The following is a 22,522-nucleotide window of genomic DNA, read 5'->3' as shown; positions in this document are numbered from 1 at the left end:
GCTCCGGACCAAAGTCCGCCCCGCGCGTGACCGCTGCTTTATGAGCGTGACATTACAGCGGCGCCGGCCTGTGAGCTGCTCCTGAGTAATGGAAGCATTCCTACCCGCCCAGGGCTGAATGCACAAGGCGTGGCTCAAATCACTGTCCCGCGCAAAAGCAAGGGCACGGCGGAGGACTTTCAGACCCAGTCACTGTCCGGTCCGTGGCGTGAGGAGCCAGACAGGCAGGGACGGGACAGGGGTGGACAGGACAGGGACGGGGGTACGGGGTGCTGATGTTTCCCTAATTGTTCCCACAGCGTGCTGTAATCAGCATAAGCCCTTCATCCCTGCATATTGAACGCTCACTGTGTCAGAGTGCAGCAGGAGAGACAGTCCAATCAGAGCAGTTCACTGCACACTCTCCCCCTATTGCCCTTGCCTTATTGGTTATTGACAAAGGGCAGCAATAAACATGCCCTTTGGAGTCTTCTGACTGAAGATTATACGCGCCGATGCGGGGGAAGGCCCATTGTAGCGGCTGCAGGGTTTATAGCAGGACCGGCTGCCAAAGACAATGGAGCAGCATGAGGGGGTTGTTCACTCACTCCTATGTGTGCCTCAGCCTGAGCCTGAGCCTTCCTGTTTTTAAGTGTGGGGAGTGCTGTGAGGTAGAGGCGCTGTTTACAGGAGGCTGAAGCCTCAGCTCATTTCCTCTGTGAGAGCAGAAAGCACAGACACACTGCCAAAAGGTTTTACAGACCTGGTCTGCGAGTTTAACAACAAGCACACACACACACACACTTGTTAAAACAGTGTGAAAATGCCAGCATTGGCACGTATTCCATCGCATTGTGAGCTGAGAGGAATGAGATGGTGCCTATTTTGGATGGTGGAAAATGTGTGCTGTCTGATAGCATGTAGGAGCCAGTGACTGTTTCACAGCATTAAGAGGTCTTGGGTGAGGACACCTTGTTTCATATTAAATCTTGGGCCTGCTCAGAGTGGGTCTGCTGTGAGTGCTTGGCTCTTTTCTTGCTTTAAGCCGCTGCTGTTTTGTGTGTGCAGATGCAATATTTCTGCTGGTTAACCCATGCGGTTTGCTTCCCCCTCCACCGGACGCGGGTAGACAGAGTGTGATTGGTTTAGGCCGCAGTGTGATGGCATGGTGGAGCAGGGGCCAATCAGAGATGAGGAGCGGGAGGAAGACCCGCGAGGCCTGCTTAATCCCTGTTCCCATGAGCGTCGGTACACTGTCCAGAGACCAAAATCAGATGCTGTCAGCCATCGAACACGCACATGCATGTACACACACACACACACACACACACACACACAATCCAACGCGTGCACACAAATACAGTAACAGACAGATGCACGCACACGCCTCGTTTCCTCTCTTTGCTCCCAGAGCCGCCCTGATGCTCAACACCTTCAAGAATCGAAATCGGCAATTAAGTCTCTGTCTTCATTTCCATTTTGAAACGGAAGAAACCCCGCCGCTTTGCCTTTTCTGTGAGGACCTCCCTCCCGACTCTCTCAGCACGGTTTTGGACAGGAGCTCTGCTCGCCCATCTGTTTATCGCCTTTGCCCTAAATTTCTGACTCCCCGAGAGGAACAGGGTGACCCAGAGACTCCTGTGAAAGAGAGCAGGGTGGCCGAGTGCAGTTCTGCACGTGCTCAGTGCTTGCGGAGTCAGTGGGGTTGTGTCCAGTGCACAGCCTTTATTAGCGTAAAGGGAAATGATGTGGGAGTGAGTGGGATCTTATTAGACTGGGAACAGTCTCCGTGCTGGGCCACTTGGGCATAAACCTGATAAAATGCGAAACCTGTTTATTGATTCATGCATCACTGTGAGCTGGGAAGAGTTTCACATGTTTAAGTGTTCATGGGAACTGCACTTACGTGTTAAGTGCCCATGTGCATTAGGATATTTACTGTAACGGGTCTGGTCACAAGCCGTTAGTGCTAGCCTGAACACAACCCCAAGAAGCCTTGTTGGTTTTCCTCTGTCACATCAAGGTTCTGCGGTTACTGCACTGTTAATGGCTGTTCAAACAGATAAGATTAGCCTTTTGATGTCACCGGAGGTCTGGCAACACACAGTGAACCAGGGAGTGCTGGGTCACATGACCGCTGGGGTGTGGTGAATCAGAGTGTGCGTGGGCTTAAATGGAGTGAAAGGGTGTTGTTGGGGAGGATGTTGACTGTGGGGGGGTGGATAAAACCACACTCTTTCCATACATGGCTACATTCAGAAGGCGGGGGCATAACGTGAAGTGTTGGTGGTGTATGTTGGGGATGATGACAGATGAAGTCTTGACTGCCCCAGGCTTTTAAAAACAAACCTCTGTGTTATTAGGGAAATGGAAGATCCACTTGTGAAGGCAATGGAACATTTTCATTATGAGCTAGCAATGATAATAAACAAGTCTGTCCCAGTGTGACAGTGGAGGAAGTGCCCCATTGCTTCCACACATTATGTTTATATGAGGGCGTTCTTGGTAATGATTTTATATGTGCCTGCGGACACACACAGTATATTTACTGGGAACTTTCAGCTGAGCTCTGAAGATTTATGAGTAATTTGTTGTATGTTGTCATTAAATGTACATCTTACCAGGAAATGAATTAGTTTATTTTTATTTGTACATTTTTTTGATGAGGTGGGGGTGGGGGGAGGGGCATTGGAAAGAACCTCTGAAAAAGAGTTTAATTGGACTGTGTACTAGGTAGATGACCCTTACAACACTTTGCCTGAGTGTATTATCCATGTGGAACCAGCCTTTTCTTTGCTGGGCCCATTGGAGTTTGATTGACAGGGGCCAGGATTAGTGGGCTGAGTGAGGATGTCTGGGCCTGGTTTTGATCTGGGGCTGATTCAGTTACACCTGTGAACCGAAGCAGACTGAATGAGCCGAGGCTGTGGGTGGGGGTGGGGGTGGGGAGGCCCGGAGGGTGTGAGAGTTTACTGCAGCCTCTAATTACAGTGCGTTTTTAACAGCTCTGTTTTTCCCTCTCGCAGGTGCTGGCGAGTCGGGGAAGAGCACCATTGTGAAGCAGATGAAGTGAGTAAACTGCTCTCCGCTGCGATCCTCTGCCATACTTCTTGGTTAACACGTTTATGGCGGTGTTTACAATCACGTTAATTGTAGGAGAAAATGCTCAGCAGATTGTGCAATTGTCAAAATAATCCACGATGGTGCAGGAAAACCATTCAGTGAAGGCTCCAAGGGTGGTAATATAACTCAGCATGTAATTACTGCATTTTAGGCACAGTGATGTGTGTTTTATGAACGCTATGAATATGAATATATCATTGCGCCGAGCTATTAGCACACAACGGTCCTTCTAGAGCCTGGTTCTGTGGTCTGTGGACAATGCTAACGGGTGTTCAAACCCGTGTGAAATTTGCGCTGGGTAAAATTCAGCGTTCTGTTTTAGTCATTTTTCATACCAGCTGCCATTACTTCCATCGCCCAGCTTGGTTTGGTTTGGTTTCTCTAGCATGGCTGGGCGGGTTCTGTCCTGCAAGCAGGGAAGTAATTTGGTGCTTTTTGCGAACCATCGCAAGCTTTCCCCTAACGGCCTGCCAAGCCACAGTGAGATATGACAGCCGTCATAAACGATGTCGCCTGCCAGCTTAGGCCTGGGGATGCCATAATGCTGCACTGGCTGTAGCCTGCAGCTTCAGTGTTTTTATCAGTGTGGTTACTGTCCTGTCCAGGTACAGTAAGTATTCACATGGACCTATGGCGCACATACATACACACATACGCACGCACACACACACACACACACGCTCAGACAGACGCATACACTCCCACTCTCAGCCCCCCTTAAGTCAGTGGCTTAATTATATGTCCACATTCCTGTGGGCGAGCCCGTTTCAGTTGGCCCTTCATCAGCAGTGCCCTGCAAAGGCTGGGTATTAGCACCGCCTCACAGCACGCCAAACGCTGTGAAAAACACCACCAAACAAACATGTTTGTGTGCGATAACGATTCATCGCCTGCAGGTAAACTGTGAACGGTGTGCTCTTAATCAAAATCTTATGATTAGACATTTTTAATGAATATTACCAGACTGCATTTTTACCCAAAATTGAGCTACTCTGAATTATTATTCAACATAACAAGTAGACATTAATTAAAGAGGGCAAGTTTAATGTTTTGTAAATTGTATCTTGTGAATGGCCATAGTTGTTTATAAAGGTACCTACCTAAAGAGTGATTATAAATTTGTTATTTCAGTAGTAGTCATGAAGCAGAATAGGCTTTAAATCTCTTCCCCCTTGCATTCCAGTGAAGTCTGATGGAGAACCTTGCAAAGCTTGGCGTGTGTATGCACGCTGCTCCACTCACTTCCCTCTATGGTAGTGTTAGAGCAGTGATATCGGACTCAGTCCCGGCTGTGGACATTCCTCCATTTATCTCCCATCCCGGTCCCTCCTTTAAAAATGTGTCTCTCTTTCTGACCCAAAACTGCGTGTAAATATTTGTCTGTTTTAGCGGCCTGGCTCACCACAGAGAACCAGCTTGCCAAGCGCTGGTCTGTCCAGCTTTTCACCACAGGGGCCAAAACAAGATGTGCCCCCTCCTGGACGTTTGTTTTGGATGACATAAAAAATGAATCACTAATTAATCATTAATCACGTCCTTCGCAATTGCCGTGAAGTGGCCAGACCAGTTTAGCGAATGTTAGTTTTTATTTTAACAACTGCAGTGATCTGACTTGTTTCTGGAAAACTATCACCAAGGCAATTTTGTTCCATCAAAATAGAAAATTTCACTGAGGAGATCATTGAAAATGTCACACCAACGTGTTTCATCTTACTTACTCCCAGACTTCTTTTGGGTTTTGGTCCATGAGAATGTAAGGCCTTACTGTGAGGAGAAGCAGCTATTTGGCCAGTTGCCTTTCCTTATTTGACATTACCATAACCTCCAGTAAACCTGTCAGTGTGACATGTTTGGTCTTGAAGGCTCCCAGACACTGACAAATCATAACTCTCCATTTTAAAAAGCAGCTTGTTTGCTCGGCGGCTGAGCAACAGACGAGTGAGACTCATAAATCAGGCTGTCCACTTGATCTCTTGGACACTATCATTGTCTTACTCGAAACACCGTCTTCTGCTCATTTTGTTGCTATGTTTTTCATTTATAACTATGACAACTGTACTTCAGAGGGGTGAGTTAGACCAGAAATGCTCCTGTGAATGTTAACTGTGTGTGTGTGTGTGTGTGTGTGTGTGTGTGTTTTCCTTCCCAGAATCATCCATGAAGATGGCTACTCAGAAGACGAGTGTAAACAGTACAGGGCTGTTGTGTACAGCAATACCATCCAGTCGATCATGGCTATCATCAAAGCCATGTCCAACCTGAATATCGAATATGAGGAGCCCGCCAGATCGGTATGTCCTGTCTGCTTCCACAGGAGGGACTTTTGTATGATCCTTCAGTCATTACTGTAGAAATATATGAAGGGCAGGCAGCGTGATTTTGGGGGGAGGGCGGGTGTGGCACGAAGGACACTGGCAGCGCCCTAGGTGCTTAATTAGCACCTGAGTGGCAGAGGTCTCTCGCTGGATCTGTGTGCTCCTATTACCTTTTACCTCCTCTCCAGAATAGAAGGTCAGTGCCTTAAAAAAAAAATCCAGATGCAAGAAGAGAAAGGGAGAAAGGGACAGATAATGGTGTTTTGCCAGTGCTGTTGCTAATGGGAGTTGTGGAGGAGGGGTGTCCCAAGGGTATCTGCCAGGTGACTCCCCAGTGGCTCCTATGAGAAACTGCAGGAGATCCAATAACAAGCTACAGTTAATCAGGCTACAGTGAATAAGAAACATGCACAACCCTGCGTGCACACACAGACAGACACACAGACCCACATACACACACACACACGCACGCACACCAGGTTTAAAATGGACTTAAAATGGTTTACCCCTAGACAAAAGCACTGAGGCCCTTAAATGCATCAGTCTCCCCAGTGCGAATCCCTCTTAATTACTGAAGGGAGCGCTGCATTTAATATGCAGGGGAATGAGAGACCTCTCCTGCCCTTTGCTCTGCTCCTGCCGGAAAGGGAGCCGTCTGTTTCCACAAGTGCTCTGAAAGTCCTTATTGCACACGTCACTGCAGGGGCGGTCATTTTGGCTCAGGCTTTAGAGACAGCACAGCACACAGGTCAGCCATTACAAGACACTTTCAGTCTGTCGAAAGGGAACTGTTTCTTTCCCAGGACTCTTATTGGAATCGGTTTGTCTAACACAGGGACGTTTCAGTGACAATATTTTTCTGCATATTTCTAGCTTTGGCAGCTCCAGCAGTGGTTCCATCCAGTATATCTGCTGGTCAGAAAGAAAATCTGCTTCATTCAAGAGATTTCAGCCTTTTTTTCTTTTCCTTTTTATAAGCATTGCTTGTAGTTTGACTTAATACCAGAACTGCAGGGCAAATGAAGTGTTGTGTGACACACGTAACCAGATGTGTAGTGCACACACGCACAATGCTTAACACTACAGTCCTAAAGACAGCCCGGTGTGAAATTCGCAGATCAGGGCTATCCTCTCAGCCGTCCTGCTCTGGCTGTATGTGGACCTGAGGAGACGCACGCGAACGCCACCCGTGCGAAATGAAGCGTGCGAAATGAAGCGTGCGAAATGAAGCGTGCGAAATGAAGCGTGCGAAATGAAGCGTGCGAAATGAAGCGTGCGAAATGAAGCGTGCGATATGAAGCGTACGCTGCCAGCCGCAGCTCTGCAGCCCACCGGCCGAGTCGGACATTTCTCACGCAGCTGAAGCAGGCCTGCGGTCTTGCCTGTGGTCGTGTGATGGCTGTCGCTTCATAAGGCCGGAGAAAGGCCGGTGACGAAGTGCTCCCTGCCTGCGGGGCACTGGCCATCTGTGAACCTCCCACATACCAAATGGCTGCGGTCAGCTCTGGCGCAGCCTGGCTTCAGTTCCACAAGGCCCTGCCCTCGGGATATACGACCTGTCCTGGAGAGGGCTGGGATTGGAACTCGTCCGATTGGCTCTGCTCTGCGCAGCAGTCTTATTAATCACATTGTGAGGTCACACCCCTGGCCATTTGAATGCTGATGCCATGTATGAAATGACTGTAAAATCCAAATGTAATGACTCGGCAATAACTCTCCCTCGATTATCTCTCCACACTGCCTTCTTCCATCTTAGTTTCTTAGTGCGATCGTCTTCCATCTTAGTTTCTCAGATACAGCTGCTCTGTTGAAGTTGTAGTTGTAACTTATTCTTGACTGATATGAGATTAGAGATACAGCCAGCTGGTTACTAACTACTTAAGCTGGTTGGTATGCAAAGGGTCATCAATATTTTTAAAGAGGGTGAAAAAACATGCGTAAAAACCAAGGTAGATCACTAATATTATTACTGTTTGTACCTGAGAGTGTGAATGAGCACAGATGGCATTATTCACACAGGGCGGTAGGTTGAAATAGTGCTTAAGGTGTAAATAAACTTGATTTGATTATGTAGCGGATTTGAATCCTTACGATCTCTCACTCTGCCCTTTTTGTGCTGCCTGAGCTCAAGCCTTCCGCTGGCCAAAAACTCACTTTTATGCTGAGGAACCTCCCACAGCTGTTTAAACCCAGGGCTCTGCTTCCCTCTGATAAAATGCCTCTGTGCAAAGAATCATGCTCCTTCCAGTTCTGAGAAGCAGAATGTAAATATCCCACTGTGTGGCTGTCAGGAAGGTCGACAAAAGATGTTTAAACGGAAGAAGGAGTGTTGTTAAACAGCGTTACCTGTACACCATTACTGTAGGATACACTGGATGTGCACGACTCCTCTTCACCGCTCAAATTATCTTTTAGATTTAGCTGATGTGAAAACTGGAGCTATTTGTCTGACTCCAGATTGCTTTCCTGTGTTTAACTATTGAGGCAGTTATTCATTAATTCAGTCATTCATTCACTGAGAATGCATTGAAGTCAGTAGCTTGACCTGTCTGTTTCCCAGAATGCACCACACATAGCCAGAGGACTTTCAAGTGCAGACGCATTTAATTTGTCCTTTGACAATGAATTCCTAACTGATCTACCATGATTTTCTTAGAAGCAAATTCATATGAAAATATTTGCTTACAAGGATGTCATGTGACCCAGTAATGTAACATCAGCAAATAGCAGTTATTTACTGGTGCTATGCTGTCTTCCTCAGACACCTGAGCTCTGTTTGCAGTCGGGTGAGGTGAGACAGGCGATTCGCTGGTGTCATGGAGACGTGCTCTGACAGGGACCCCGCCAGTGCAGGTTCTCCGGGAAGGAAGTGAGGGCAGCTGCTAGCTCAGGCCTGCCGGTGTTTAAGTTTGAGTAATCCCTGAGCGGGTGGACGGAAGTGTCAGTCAGGGTGAAGGGAGGCGTGTGCGCTGTGTGAAGAGGGGGGCTGCTGCTTCAGGGGAAACCCAGCCGCCTTGTTAATCACACTCAGGACCCCCACAGTTCCCCAGCGGTGGAGATGTCTGAGTCACACCATTCTTTCCTCCCCTAATGGCCTCCCAACCTCTTCACTTTGCGCTCGCTTTATTAGCGCTCTGCTGTGAAGTCCCCGACAGGGATTTCTTTTAATAGGGCCATGGCAGCCATGGGGTTTTCTCAGAACCCGGTGTCCCAATTCTTTCACACGCGTAGAATATTAATCTTCAACCTGTTCAGCCACATGTGGAGAGTGAACTGACCACAAAGAATATTCCAGAATGTTGCAGTAGAGTCATTCCATGTGAAAGTCATGTACACACACACGCGCTGGTTAGTTCTGGTTAGCATTGCTATCGGCCACGCCACGCTGCCACCCCTCACGTCTGTGCCCGTTCTTTTCCTGCCTGTTGTGAAGTGACGTAATGTGCGCCGTCCTTCTCGCCCTCCTGCAGGACGACGCCCGCCAGCTCTTTTCCCTGTCTGCCGCCGCTGAGGAGCAGGGCATGCTGCCCGACGACCTGGCCAAAGTCATCCACCGGCTGTGGGCTGACAGCGGGGTGCAGGGCTGCTTCACGCGTGCCAGAGAGTACCAGCTCAATGACTCTGCGGCTTAGTGAGTAACCTTCAGTATGCACCGCACTTACTGTGATCTTTACTGGCTTAGAGCCCTTTAATGTGGACTACACCTGTGGTATGTTTGCCCTTTAATATACACTATACATAGTGTTATGAGTAATGCATTGTACACTACCCGTAGTTTAATCAGTAATGAATTTGTGTACTTCAACATACACTACACATAGTGTAACCAGTACTACATTATTGTACTTTAATATACAATACACTTAATGTAATAACTATTGCATTAATGTCCTTTAATATATGCTACACTTAGGGCTTTATTTACTAAGCATGCCACAAATTACCGTCAGTGCCGCAAAATTTTGTCATCGCAATTTAGTAGGGTATTTACTAAGGCTGGTTATGTAAATGAGCACAGCCGCAGCAAGTTCATTTAAATGCACTGTCAGTATTTAAGATGCGTCTTGCGTATGGCTGGAAAGCAACATTGTTGTACCGCTCCATCTCTGGTGAAGTTGGGTTTTGGACAGGTGTCAGGATCCATGGATGTAATGGATTGGCACTGTCACCGTTGAAGGTTAACACATCTCATTAGTAAAACTTCAGAACACAGCTTCAATACTTCAAGTTGTTTAATTCCATACCCGTAGCCAACCTTCTCCAGAATGACCATCTCTCAACATTGTTTCTGAAGATCAAGGCATGTGTTTTAAAGATTTAAAAAGATTCTCTCCTTTTGCAAACATAGGGGAGAGTTGTAAAATGTAACGCTTAATAGATGTAGCACTGTCGATAACTTAATGTACAGTGTGGCTACCGTAGCCATTTCGGATTTGTACATTTACAATTCAGTCCTCTACGGCCTCCAAAAGGAACGGAACAATGTGATGATATCTGTGGGAAATATTTCCGAAAAACTGTTCCGGAAACTGTTCATTTTCGGGTATAAGGCCTTATGTTGATTTTCAGTAAACCAAATAATGTGTCATTTTAAACAGTTATCTGTCCTTGAAAATTTGGGTTTTTGGAGTGTTTCTAGCGGGAATAGGATGCCAGGTGACCGAAAAACATGGTCTAAACGTAACAGCTCTTACAGTTACGCCGCTTCTGAGTTGCTATAACACCATGCTTTTTGCTGTTGTATGTTTATGAAATTCCACTTAAATTTCATTTCTCCTCCCATATTTTTGTGGTCTACCATCAGAATGGCCTACAATACATATGCATTGAACAAACACAAATTTTAGGGATGCCGCATTTCTCTCATTTTACCAGTCCAAACCTCCGGTTGCGGCACCTTTGATATGGAAAAATGCTATTTGTCTCATTAGCATCTATAAAAGCCCCGCAGATCCTTTGTAAATATGGCTCTTAGTGTGATCATTACTGCATTAGTGTCCTGTAATATACACTACACTTAGTGTCATCAGTACTGCATGAGTGCCCTTTCATATGCAATGACATGACGTGATGGGTATAATTTGACTGCCTATTAATGTGTGCTATGCATAGTGTGATCAGTACTGCATTTGCGATCATCAGTACATAGCAGGACTACACTTTCTGTGAACAATACAGTATAAGTTCCCTTCTGTATGCAGGGCACGTAGTATGAGAAGTGTCATATTAGTGCATATCGGTATGCAGTACACTAGAGTGAAGAAACGATGCATGACCGTTATCCTGCCATAACTGTGGAGACTGCAGTGCTGAGCATCGCAGTGCTCAGCCGCAGAGTGAGTAGTGGGGAAGTGAGGAAAGGATAGAGGGGGCAGGTTCAGTCATGCCTGCTTAGCGCAGCGTGATAATGACTGCAGTTTGAGTGACAGACGGTCACTGGAGAGGCAGATCCCACAGCAGGTGGGTGAGAGGGCACATGCCAGGGCAGAACATAATTAATGAGTGTTATCCACTCCGTTAATAAACATTGCTTCAGTGACTCGTGAGGTTTAACAGTTTCCTGGACAGTGGCTGTTGCTTTGTTGAAGTGCATTCACGCGAAAGCCACTGACTTATGACCGAATAACTAAGCCCATATCCCAGTGTACGCTCTGTTTTTCCACCTGTTTTAGCATTTCTGTTCATGGGTCACACACAGTCACAGCAGGTACGTAGCGTTCATAGTTAGTCCCAACGTGTGTCAGAGGTCCTTGGGTGGTACTCTGCAGTGATTGGAGGCTGAAAGTCTCCAGTGATGTAAGATTGCCGCGCCCATTTATTGGTTACTTGTCATTTCACAGTACTCATTTTCGCTCCGTTGAGTCACATGTGGGGCAGGTTTGTGTCACGGCTGGAAGAATCTTACCCTGCAAGAGCAGACATTACCTCGTGAGAGGACAGAATTCTCACCATGCTTGGGTGAAGAAGTAGTGTGGAGACACTAGGGCAAGTGTGTGAAGACATCGCTGACTGCATTAGAGTAGGATTGTGTGTGCCTTTATATACCCCTTATGAATTTGCTTTGGAAGACTACACGTTCTGTCGTGGTAGCCTCTCTCACAGACAAAAATTCAGAGCTGTAACCCCCCCAACCACAAGACCTGCTTTCTCAAACATGCATGCACACGTGTACAAACACACATGAACGCAATATATCCACACGAACACTGACCATCGTGTACATAGGAAGACACTCAAAAAGGTGTGGATACACATGTACACTTACACGCACACTCACGTGAACATTTGTACATGCACATGCTCTCAAACATGCATTCACAAATACATATTGGTGCACGTGCACACACACACACACACACACACACGCGCAGTGCCAGTTTCAAATGGACAGAATCATAACAAGGTCCTGCTCCATCTGTTGCTCAGACAGGAGGGCCTGTTCTTCTGAGCTGCTGAAATTGGAAAATGTTACAGAGGTCAGCCAAAATAGAGTTTTTACCTACCACCTACCGAAATCTGAAAGATATGTTTGAAGCTTCACCTCTGATATGAATTAGACAGTTTAATGAAGTCCCTACTTCCTGTGCTAAACCCCACTCTGATGCTGAGCTGAGTGAATGAGGCTAGCATTGTGGGCTGAATCGCATCATTTGAAATGCAATTGCTTCTCAAATGGAGCTAGCGCCGGGTTGTATCCTCAGTCATTTTTCCCAACTCTTAATTCTCTGCATATCAATTTATAATGTGAGGGCTTCATACCAAGAAAAGGGAATCCCATTAATTTTATATGATTTGAAAATTGTTTTTGTGTAAAAAAACAGACCCTGCATTATTGAATTTTATGATATTGGATTTAAATTTTAATGGCATCATCGCTACATTAAAAATTCAGGTACAGTAAGGCACCAGGCATTTTACCAGCAGGTTTCTGGTTTGAATCCCAGTTGGGGCAGTACTGTTGTAACCTTAAGAAGGGCAGTTAACCTGAATCTCTTCAGTTAAATATGCGGCTGTTACCTCCCCAAGGGTGTGGGACCCTGGAGTGTGGAGGAAGAGAGCAAGTACCGGCCATCTCAGGGGGATCATAATTCTCATACATTCTTGCTGTTTTTAAGAGTTCCTTGTAACTGTAGCCATTTGCATTCAGTAACCCACAGAGGAGAGCTCTCTTGTTCTCGTTTGCATACACAAAAGAAGGTTGCACTTTACTTGAACCCATTGACATAAGGCTGACATAAGCTGTCATACACAAGACATAACAGCTGTCACTAAATGGCATAACAGATTATGTCAGTTTATATCAAATTGACCTATGACCTACCAGTGAAAATATCACATCCTGTATAGTAAAAAAAAATTGCACAAGGATAGTGGTCATTCATCTGCTAAATAAGTAAATGTAAATATGAGAAGATGACAGCAGTGCTCACGTACTGCAGCACCTGCTGTAGTGGCTTTGTGCCTGTGTGCTGCAGGTTTGGAGCAGCATGGGATCAGGCAGGGCACTGCTGTTGGACTCTTGAGCAAGATACTCAACTTGAGCGCTTCAGTAATTATTCAGCTGTAAATTGATTGTATGTGTTTTAGAAAGGTCATGCACATTGTGTATCCTGCTCTGGATTAGAACATCTGATAAATGCTTAAAATCTTAAAATGTTTATTCCCACATTATCTTTATTAGCATTATCTTTAAATGGCATGGTGGAGTTTTCTGCTGTGTAATGTGGGTCCTACTGTAGGTGTGCCTTTGAGTATTTGTTTTAATTAAACAGAAAGTACTCAGTCCATAGCCTGGTCCAGGAGAAAAGAGCCTTTTAGAAAAATCAAGCATTTTATGTGTCATTTCATGTTTAATAAAAGCCCTGCTCTGCATCATGGAAAAATAATATTTCAGAGTGGATTAGAAAGCAGTCTGTTAATATTGGTTTACCCTTGTGAAAGCCCTCAGTTCTCCTTGCTTTTATTAGTAGTGCCATAGTCAATAAGATCTTAATGTGTTGCAAAGCATTCCCTTGAAATCTCAAGCAAGGACATGCATGCTCCGATTGGTTGCAGTGATGAAGCTTGTCCATAGAAAGTGTGAGAATGCTTAGGATTCTGTAAGAGGTGTGTGGGTGTTAGAGTGGTGCACCTGGTTTCACAAGAAAAATTGCACAGTTCCTCTGCATTTATAAGCTCAAGGATTTTTCCTAAGAAACTGGTTGAGACTCATGTTTGTTCATTTGATTAAGCTGCAGGTTTAAATAAAAATTCAAAATTGAATAATGATTTATACATTTGGATAGGCAGAGTGCACATTTTCAAGGCTTTTTTGTGGTTTAGAATCTCTGGCTTTTTAGTTTTATTTGCAGGATTTTCGTTCTGAAAAATTCTGAAAATTTCTAGTAATTATAATTTAATTGAAAGCTTCAATTTCCTGTCTTTCAGTCACTCCATAATTCTTTGAATATTCACTCTGGTGTATCTTGAATGAACATCTGTAATGATGTGCATGATGTGTGGAGATGTGATGTATAAACACTGCACCATGCTGCTACACAATTCCAAATTCCAATTCCACCCGTATATTGGACAAATGCATCTACATAATTTAAGTTACATGATTCCCAGTGGTCCAGTGGTAATGATGTCATAATTATGGGACACTGCAGTGTGTTTGTACTGGATGACAGTCACTCCTTGATCCAGAACACTGCCCACATGGCAGTAAAACTCGCAGATGCTATAGGCATTGTAATTTCCCCCACTCCCCACTTCCCCCATAATATCTACATGGAATCATACACGGTTATTGCTGATCAAATGCAGTTTAGGGAGGCGATGGGTAATCTCTGTCCCCATGCCTCTAAGGATCCTCCATCCTTCCTGTCAGACAGGCTGCCCAGGATTGTTCTGGGAGCGGAAATTGCTCTTCTCTGTAATCATAAAGCCTCTTTTTTAATCAAATGCAAAGGAGCCATTGTCAACAAAAGTTCAATCACCGTGTATTATGAGCCAAAATAAAAAGCTCAATTATTTTATGCCCTTCTGTCACAAACGAACGTGAAAAGAGGCTTCCAATTATAATTTGCAGTTGGATTTGGCCGCATGCCATCCTTCCATCTCCAGATAATGCAATTGGTCTTCTCTTTAGACGGGAGCAATTGCATGGCCTCAGCTCGATGTAATTTAACTGTCATTTTGCGAACGTAAAGATTGGTATTTGCCAAGTTGTTTGGTATCTTATCTTTCATTGGGCGATGACGTTCATTCACCGTTGTGCCTTGTTTTTTATGTGTATGTTTACTTCTGGGAATAGGGAGGAGAATCACAAGTAAATACGACTTTCATCGGGGGGGGCGGCGGCACACACACATACTTGTGTGTGTGTATATATATATATATATATATATATAATATACACTCTCAGGTGTTGTGTTTGATCCCTATGTATGTATATCTGTTCTCCCTCAGTTACCTGAACGACTTGGACAGGATATCTAAAGCAGACTACATCCCCACCCAGCAGGATGTGCTGCGTACTCGGGTCAAGACCACTGGCATTGTGGAGACTCACTTCACCTTCAAGGATCTGCACTTCAAGTGAGTGGTTTCAGTGTTTGTGTGTGTGTGTGTGTGTGCGGACATTAATCAGACCCACACATCACACCTCCCAGGCTAATGCGTAGGCGGACATTTCTCTAGCCTCAGAGCATTCACGCTGGTCCTGCTCAGCTGTGATCTTCCTAGGTAAGTGTGGGGAGCAGGCTGTGTGCGGTGGAGATGCTCGTTATAAGGGAACTGAAAAGTAAATACGAGGGGTTTACTTTAGTAATGGGGGGAAGCTGTGTGCGCATACTTTTAAAGCTATAAGCTGGCAACATTCTTTAGTCTTTGAAGTGAAAAGCTTCTTATTTCGACTGAGGAATTTGCTCAGTCTTGGAAGGTGTGGTGTGCCTGAAACCGATGGATCTTAGACTAAATCTTTAAATCTGCATCTTTTTTTGTGATCTTTCTTTGTCTCTTTTAACCATTCATTAGGACGGGGGCTGTTTCCTGAAGTAAACTAGCCATTGAAAACATGGTTCAAAGTTCCGGATTGACAACAATAAATGAATAACACACAGCCTGTTTTTAACCTCTCTGAGTAACCCTGTCAATGACAATGGGGTCATGAAGAGGTCAGAGGTCACTGTCAGGAAGCAGTGCTGAGAGAGGCAAGTCTGCCATAAAAATTGGCAGCCATCCATCTACGCTTCTTTTGAGTTATAGCTTCAGTTGTATCTGCACCCTTTGAAAGAATCAGCTGCACGATTTGTGATCATCAGCAAGAGAAGGTTCTCAGGTCAAACCCATCCACTGAAGCAAAGTCTTCAGAGATGCAGATCAAGCAAAGCAGCCCCAGCTGGACTCTCAGCTCTCTGAGTAATTAATTTCTCAAAGTGCTAGAAGGCTGAAATAAGTTTGCCCGTGAAACGGACCACAGGAAGAAAAAAAAAACTGATTCAAATGGAAATCAAGATTACTGGCTTTACCTTTTGTTACATTTTCAATACTGCTCTGGGAAAACTTTTTTCATTGTAATGCTTTGAATGGTTACTTTGAAACTGTGCTGGAGCATTTTTGCTCAAACGGTGATTTGAAGTGCTATTTGAAAATCCATTGGCATGGAACCAATCCTTATAATAACTGCCATTTTGATGTTTTCAGTGGGTGAGGTTTTTCACCCCCCCCCCCCCCTCAGAATTTTTGAAATGCACTCCCATACTCCTGGTGGATTTAAACCGGTTGTGTCCTGCTGTGGACATCTGGTCATTTGTAGTATGATGACACAGCCCAGTCTAAGCTAGGTCCCATATTGTAGTGAGTGCCTTTAGTGGTCAAGCCACAGCATTACTCTGTGTCTCTGTGTGAATAATGAGAGAGTTGCATTCTAGCACATCGTTCTTGTCTTGTAAGACAAATCAAAGCCCCTTTGAAAGCCAGTGCAGGGCTATAATGAGTGGTGAAATATTATTTGATATTGTAAGGTACTCTGAATTTAATTCTGGGTTGTAGTTGTTTTTAAGTGGAGTGCACTTTGAAGGGCACTTTCAGGCTATAATGCATGGGGTGCTATGGCTGTTGTGCTCCCAATGCGCTCAGGGCAGGTGACAGTGGAGAGAACTGGCACGGCATGATAGCTGTTCTGCTGGGATTTGGAGAAAGTAGGGCTTGAGCTGCTGTCCTTGCGTGCAGCGAGAAACAAGCGCCAGGTGTGGTGTAACTGTCCAATCGGATGACAGAAAAAACAGCGTGCGATCAGCTCCCCTCTGCTTCTCCACCGCTTAGTCTCTCCATACGAGCCGTAATTCTGTCCAGCCCTGGAACATCAGCGTCCACCGGAGCAGCCTGCTGCCTGCCGAGCACACAGGCCTTAATGAATTATGCATGGAGGGGGCGGGTCCATGCTAAACTGCCTTCATGCTTTTTCCCCTGTCTTCCTGTGAGCTGTAACCATGGCAATGCAGTCATGTGACGGATGTCACGGAATGCCACACAGAACGTCGAGTTTCCCACCGGAGTCCACCTGCGACTGCTGTGTGACACAGGAGCGGGGCGTAAAAACACAGCCTCTCTGCTATGGCGATGGCTAGACTCCCTCTCGCCACCCATCCGCATCCTCCTTGGTTAGCGCCCTGTCTCTGGTCACTGTAGACCTTCGCTGTCTGTGTCTCGGCGCTTAATTCATCTAATGGCGTCCGTCTCAGAGCAGCGCTGTCTTTCATCCCCGCCGAGCATCTGTGAAGCATTGTCTACTTTTCTTGCATTAGCTTTCATCTCAGGGTAGACATCAAACGATTTCAGCGCGTACGAGACTGGAGAAGACCGATTTGATTTGTGACTTCACGTCGTCTTCTCCCCTCTCTGCCGCACACATTTTCCTCCACGCATCTCTGTGTTTGCTTTGGTTCGGGTTCGGGCGAGCAGAGAAAGGCATATTTCCCCGTTACTCGCATCGCTCCTGTTTCTCATCAGCGTTACTCTCCACTCTCCTGCCTTCAGAAGTTTTGTTTGGGTCCTGCCCCTCATGAACTCCACCGCTGCTTCAGTCTCGCTCTGCACAGGCGAGTCCAGAGTAAAGCTGCCACGGTGACATTACTGTAGTAATGACAGTCACTGTAACTCTGCTCTTCCTTTCTCTCCTCTCACCTCCTCTCCTCTCCTCCTCTCTCCTCACCCCTGTCCTGTCTTCCTCTCTCTCTCCTCCTGTCCTCAGAATGTTTGACGTGGGCGGCCAGCGCTCGGAGAGGAAGAAGTGGATCCACTGCTTCGAGGGCGTGACCGCCATCATCTTCTGCGTGGCCTTGAGTGCCTATGACCTGGTCCTGGCTGAGGACGAAGAGATGGTAAGGGAGGGGCGATCCACTCTTTCACCTGCTCTCCCTCCATTTTATTTCTAGTTTTAAAACATGGAACCTCTCCATTCACCTTGGCTTCAAACTCACTGCATTGGCTCTTTCTGTACAAATGGGAAATGTTGCACATACGCGTAGTTTGATTTGTGGTTCCACTGAACACAAGTGCAAAGCTTTGAATGCAAATTATTCACTCATATTAGTCTTGATTTGCCAGCTTTCACACCCAGTGGTTATTAAAAATGTGGCAATATGGCCACAACAGCACCGAAGGGCTTTAGGAGCGCTATGAGTTCCCGGGGTTTTAATTACTTTAAACTATTCTATTCTTCTGTCATTTTTATGTTCTCCTCTTTGTCATTGTGCGGTGTGCAACAATTTAAGATCTTTCTTTTGTGTCTTAAATCTCATTATGCAACTTTTAAAATCAGTGTCTAATTATGAATTCACGAATGCAAATATAAGAACATTCATTATTTATTTTACATTTGTTAAAATATATTGCAAAGTAATAATCTCCCTCTCCCCCCTCTCTTTCTCTTTGTCTGTCTCTCTTTATCTCTCTCACTTTGTCTCTCTCTCTCTCTCTCTCTGTTTCTGTCTCTGTAGAATCGCATGCATGAGAGCATGAAACTCTTTGACAGCATCTGCAATAACAAGTGGTTCACTGAAACCTCCATCATCCTCTTCCTCAACAAGAAGGACCTGTTTGAGGAGAAGATCACCCGCAGCCCTCTGTCCATCTGCTTCCCAGAGTACTCAGGTACTATTATACCTGTACTGTACAGGTATTATACCTGTAAGAGCACTTGTGCCCTGTTACACTTGATTATACCTGTATTACGGGTATGTTATACAGTTGGACCACTGAGATAATGTACCTAGATTAGATCTGTACTCATAATACTGCAGTGTAATATATGATGCTGCATTGTACCATTGTGCAGCAATTTCAGTCTGCTAATGAGCCTGGCGAAGGTCTCTCTAGTTGTACAAGTTGTTCAGTAACAACTGAAGTCGTCAGGGATGTGTGGGGAATTCCAGGATGAGGTGTTGTTTTTGTCTCTCAGTTCCTGCATTCTGTGGGTACATGCAGATCGGTGGCTGGCGTTGCTTGATTAACAAATCTGAGATGATCCCAGAAAAATACTGAAAAGCTTGAGTTGTATTGTTGAATTGGATAGGCATGCGGCTTACTGCCTGAAGACACCCAGAAAACAGGCTCATGAAGCAGAATTTACAGCTGTGGTAGCTGTGCTGTGCTGTGCTGTGCATGGTTATCTCTCCTGAGGGTACCTGCTGTAAAATGATGAAAAAGAGTTTTGATGAATTGTGATGATCTCTTTTCTCCTTGTGACCATTTTCTTGCTAAGACTTACACTCAGACAAAACCCCTTGGCCTTTGATGTTTACAGGGGCCAATAAGTACGATGAGGCAGCGGGATACATCCAGACCAAGTTTGAAGACCTGAACAAGAAGAAGGACACAAAGGAGATCTATACCCATTTCACCTGTGCAACCGACACCAAGAACGTGCAGTTTGTCTTCGACGCCGTCACTGATGTCATCATCAAGAATAACCTGAAGGACTGTGGCCTGTTCTAGAGCAGGTTGCTAACACAAGGTACAGATTATAATGTTAAAATGTAATGCAAAATAAGACTCTCTCTCTCTTTCTTTTTCTATCTCTCTCTCTTTCTCTCTCTCTCTCTCTCTCTTTTTCTCTCATATACACACACGCAAATGGGCATCGACATATAGCGCATGGGTTAAAGATAAGAGATTCTGTTCGCTACATGCACACTGTTAGTGCAGTGTGTGTGGTATAGATTTATGATTCATCAGCATGTATCATTCAGGGCTGTCTGTTCTTTTCCAGCTCGGTCTGTTCTTTTCCCACTTTGTCAGTCTTGCTGCAGGTGTGGTGCAGCACAGAATGCACACTGTGCTCTGCCAGTGCCAGCCCCCTCTCTGTTTTCAGACTGCAGTCGGTAAATAATCCCAGAGAGAGGATCTTCCAGCAAATGACTAAACGCATGTTTTGTATGTTTATTATCCTGAAATCTGTTCGCTGTTGTTGTCTTGGGTTAAATCTGTAGGGAAATGCTTTGTTCCAATTTGGGTCTGGTGTAATTACTTAGACTCAAGAAAGAGAATAATACTCCATGCTCGCCTTATTGCTGAAGGAGCGTCTCTCTTCCTCTAATGAAACTTTTCACCCTTTAATTTGATGTTTACCATCTTATTTCTTCAGACATTCGTATTATGGAAATGTCCCTCCCACTCACCAGTGACCACGTCTGTTTCTTTCCTCCAGGATTACTTGAACAGTTTTGAGGTTTGATGACGGAAGGAGAGCAGACAGGTGGTGCCTGACTGCACTGGCCAACAATGATTCCTGCTTTTATCTGCGTTTATAAAGGAAGCAAAGACACTGAGAAGGCGGGAAAGCCCTGCAGAATTTCAACAATCGATTGCTGATTTCCAGACTGCCATGTCTTCTCCCTCTCTCGATTAGTGTATTTCCATTGCGTGTTTCATATTTAATTTTTAAGGGGGGGGGGGGGGGGTCGTATTTTCATCTTTTTTTTTTTTGTTATTTCTTTGGACGATGACCGCAAATCAACAATTTATTTTATTTTATTCTTTTTTTTTTCTTGTTTTAATTCCTTATTTTTTGATTATTAGCAGAGGCAAAAAAACAAAAAACAAAAAAAAAAACCTTTTTTATACAAATGCATTCGTTTTACTTTTCAAATCTGATGTGCAAATTTTATGTAACTTTTAATTGCGTAAAGCTTATTTTTTAAATAATAAAAAACAAGCTTTAGCACGGTTAGTGAAAAGCAGTTGAAAGGAAAGTGCTTTTTTTATAACGTTTACATGAATTTCCTCATTCTTAGCAAAACTGCATGTTGTCCTGCATGACTGATGATAGGTAAATATATTAGCTCTGTACTCTGCACAGGACAGCATAACATTCCTTTCAAAAATTAAAAATAAAAAACAGGAAAAAAAAGTTTTAAAGAAGCTTCACACCAGGGAAAGAAAGAGCAGATTTGAACTGATATTTAAATATGTACGTTTCTAACATTCTTTGCTTTTTTATCGTTTCATTCCATGTCTTTTGCAGTAAGGTTTGTGCCTTGACTTCTGTTTACATCTTGACTCTTAGATTTGCTTTATCAGTAGCATTTACTTAGCTCTAATTTCTTTCATTTTCTTCACATGAATGATAAAAAGTTTAAATAGTGATTAAAGAGAGACAAATTTAACAGAGAAAAAGGGTAGTCTTTTCGTAAAGATTAAAATGCTTTAAAGGTCATATAATGATTTAATTTAAATAAAAATTAAGTCGCTAGAAATGCTTGTTGTGCTTTCTTGTATTGGAACAGAGGGTTACAGTATGCGTAAGTTCTTTAATTTATTTCACGTGCATACAGTTGGATACACACACACGTACATGCACAAATTCTACATTTTGACACATAACATATAATTTGTTCTGAAAAAAATTATTCTGCTGCACATGCAATGTATTATGCATTTTATCGACACATTATTTCATACACATTTACAAATAATTGTCTTTTAATGATAAATGATTTCATACCCTTATACATTTAACCAGATCAAAACTAAGCACGTTTTAGTTATAAATGATTCCATACTTATACATTCACTAGATCAAAAACTAAGCATGTTCTAGTGATAAATCATTTTGCACACATGTACGTTCTACCTGATAAAAGCGTGTTTTAGTGATAGATGATTTCATATACACTTGATCTGAAAGCAGCTTACTTTGAGTTTTCAGCCCCCTTAAAACCAAGGGTTAGACCCTTACCTTGAAATATGAAATTTGATTATTTATATTATGAATTATGAAAAGGGCCTAGAAAGAATCACAGAATAAAAATGTAAACGGAAGTACCCTAGTAGTAGGTATTCATTTTGCAATATTTTTTTGCAAGTTTTTTTTTTGTTACCTGTGTATTTGACCTCCCTGAAAGGGCAACAGTAAAATTACCTTTGGATATAAAACATACACCATCATGTCTACCATATTTTGAGCTGTGGAGCTGAATGAACATCCATCATTACACTGAAACTAATTTGGTATACAGTATGCAATGAAGTCTAATCTGTCAAATTATATTCTGTAAGTAAGAGGGAGCTGGTGTTGGATTTGAACTACAAAGTTTTCTTCTTATGGCTCATAAAATGATTACACACTATATCTACTTTGACATGAGACTGAGTCAGTTATCTAACTCGGAGATCAGCGCCAGTATGAAGTGAGTTATAAAATCCCCCTATATTAAGTCTTGTGTGTATTAATGTCAGTAATGCGTCCCATGTTCACAGATTTTGGCTTCACTTCAACAAAGTTGTCTACCACAGTACAGATGCTATTTAATTGATATTGTATCATTATTCTCTGTCTTCAGGGCTTCAAAAGGCTCACAAAATCAGATCCCAACCATGCAACCCCACAGGGTAGCACATAATTAGCGACACTCAAGCAAGTCATGGTTTCACCTGGCATAGTTCTCCACTTCAGTAGCATTGTTGTGCAATAGCATTGTTCCACCTAATTGTGCAATAGCGACCTCTCTGGTCGATCAGACACATGCACTCTGCCTGCACCAGCTGCATAAGTAGTACACTCCAGAGCAATGACTGCATAGCTAAACTGGTGGTCGGTGCAGCTGTAGCTGGCTGCA

At 44.1% G+C, this 22,522-nt stretch overlaps 1 protein-coding gene across 1 annotated transcript in view; it reads left to right on the top strand.

The window, feature by feature from the left end:
- gnai2a (guanine nucleotide binding protein (G protein), alpha inhibiting activity polypeptide 2a) overlaps positions 1 to 20,150 on the top strand; it is a 67,268-nt gene extending 47,118 nt beyond the window's left edge. Inside the window, exons 2-9 of the mRNA XM_035387608.1 lie at positions 3,006 to 3,048; positions 5,252 to 5,393; positions 8,888 to 9,048; positions 14,871 to 14,999; positions 17,656 to 17,785; positions 18,404 to 18,557; positions 19,210 to 19,419; positions 20,113 to 20,150. Coding sequence (XP_035243499.1) covers positions 3,006 to 3,048; positions 5,252 to 5,393; positions 8,888 to 9,048; positions 14,871 to 14,999; positions 17,656 to 17,785; positions 18,404 to 18,557; positions 19,210 to 19,400 — 950 coding nt within the window. The 3' untranslated portion in view covers positions 19,401 to 19,419; positions 20,113 to 20,150. The remainder of the gene's footprint in view (positions 1 to 3,005; positions 3,049 to 5,251; positions 5,394 to 8,887; positions 9,049 to 14,870; positions 15,000 to 17,655; positions 17,786 to 18,403; positions 18,558 to 19,209; positions 19,420 to 20,112) is intronic.
- Positions 20,151 to 22,522: the final 2,372 nt, after the last annotated feature.

Source organism: Anguilla anguilla, chromosome 13 (assembly GCF_013347855.1).
Source record: "Anguilla anguilla isolate fAngAng1 chromosome 13, fAngAng1.pri, whole genome shotgun sequence".
NCBI lineage: Eukaryota > Metazoa > Chordata > Actinopteri > Anguilliformes > Anguillidae > Anguilla > Anguilla anguilla.
The sequence above is the reverse complement of the archived record's forward strand: the minus strand, read 5'-3'. Positions and strand labels throughout refer to the sequence as shown.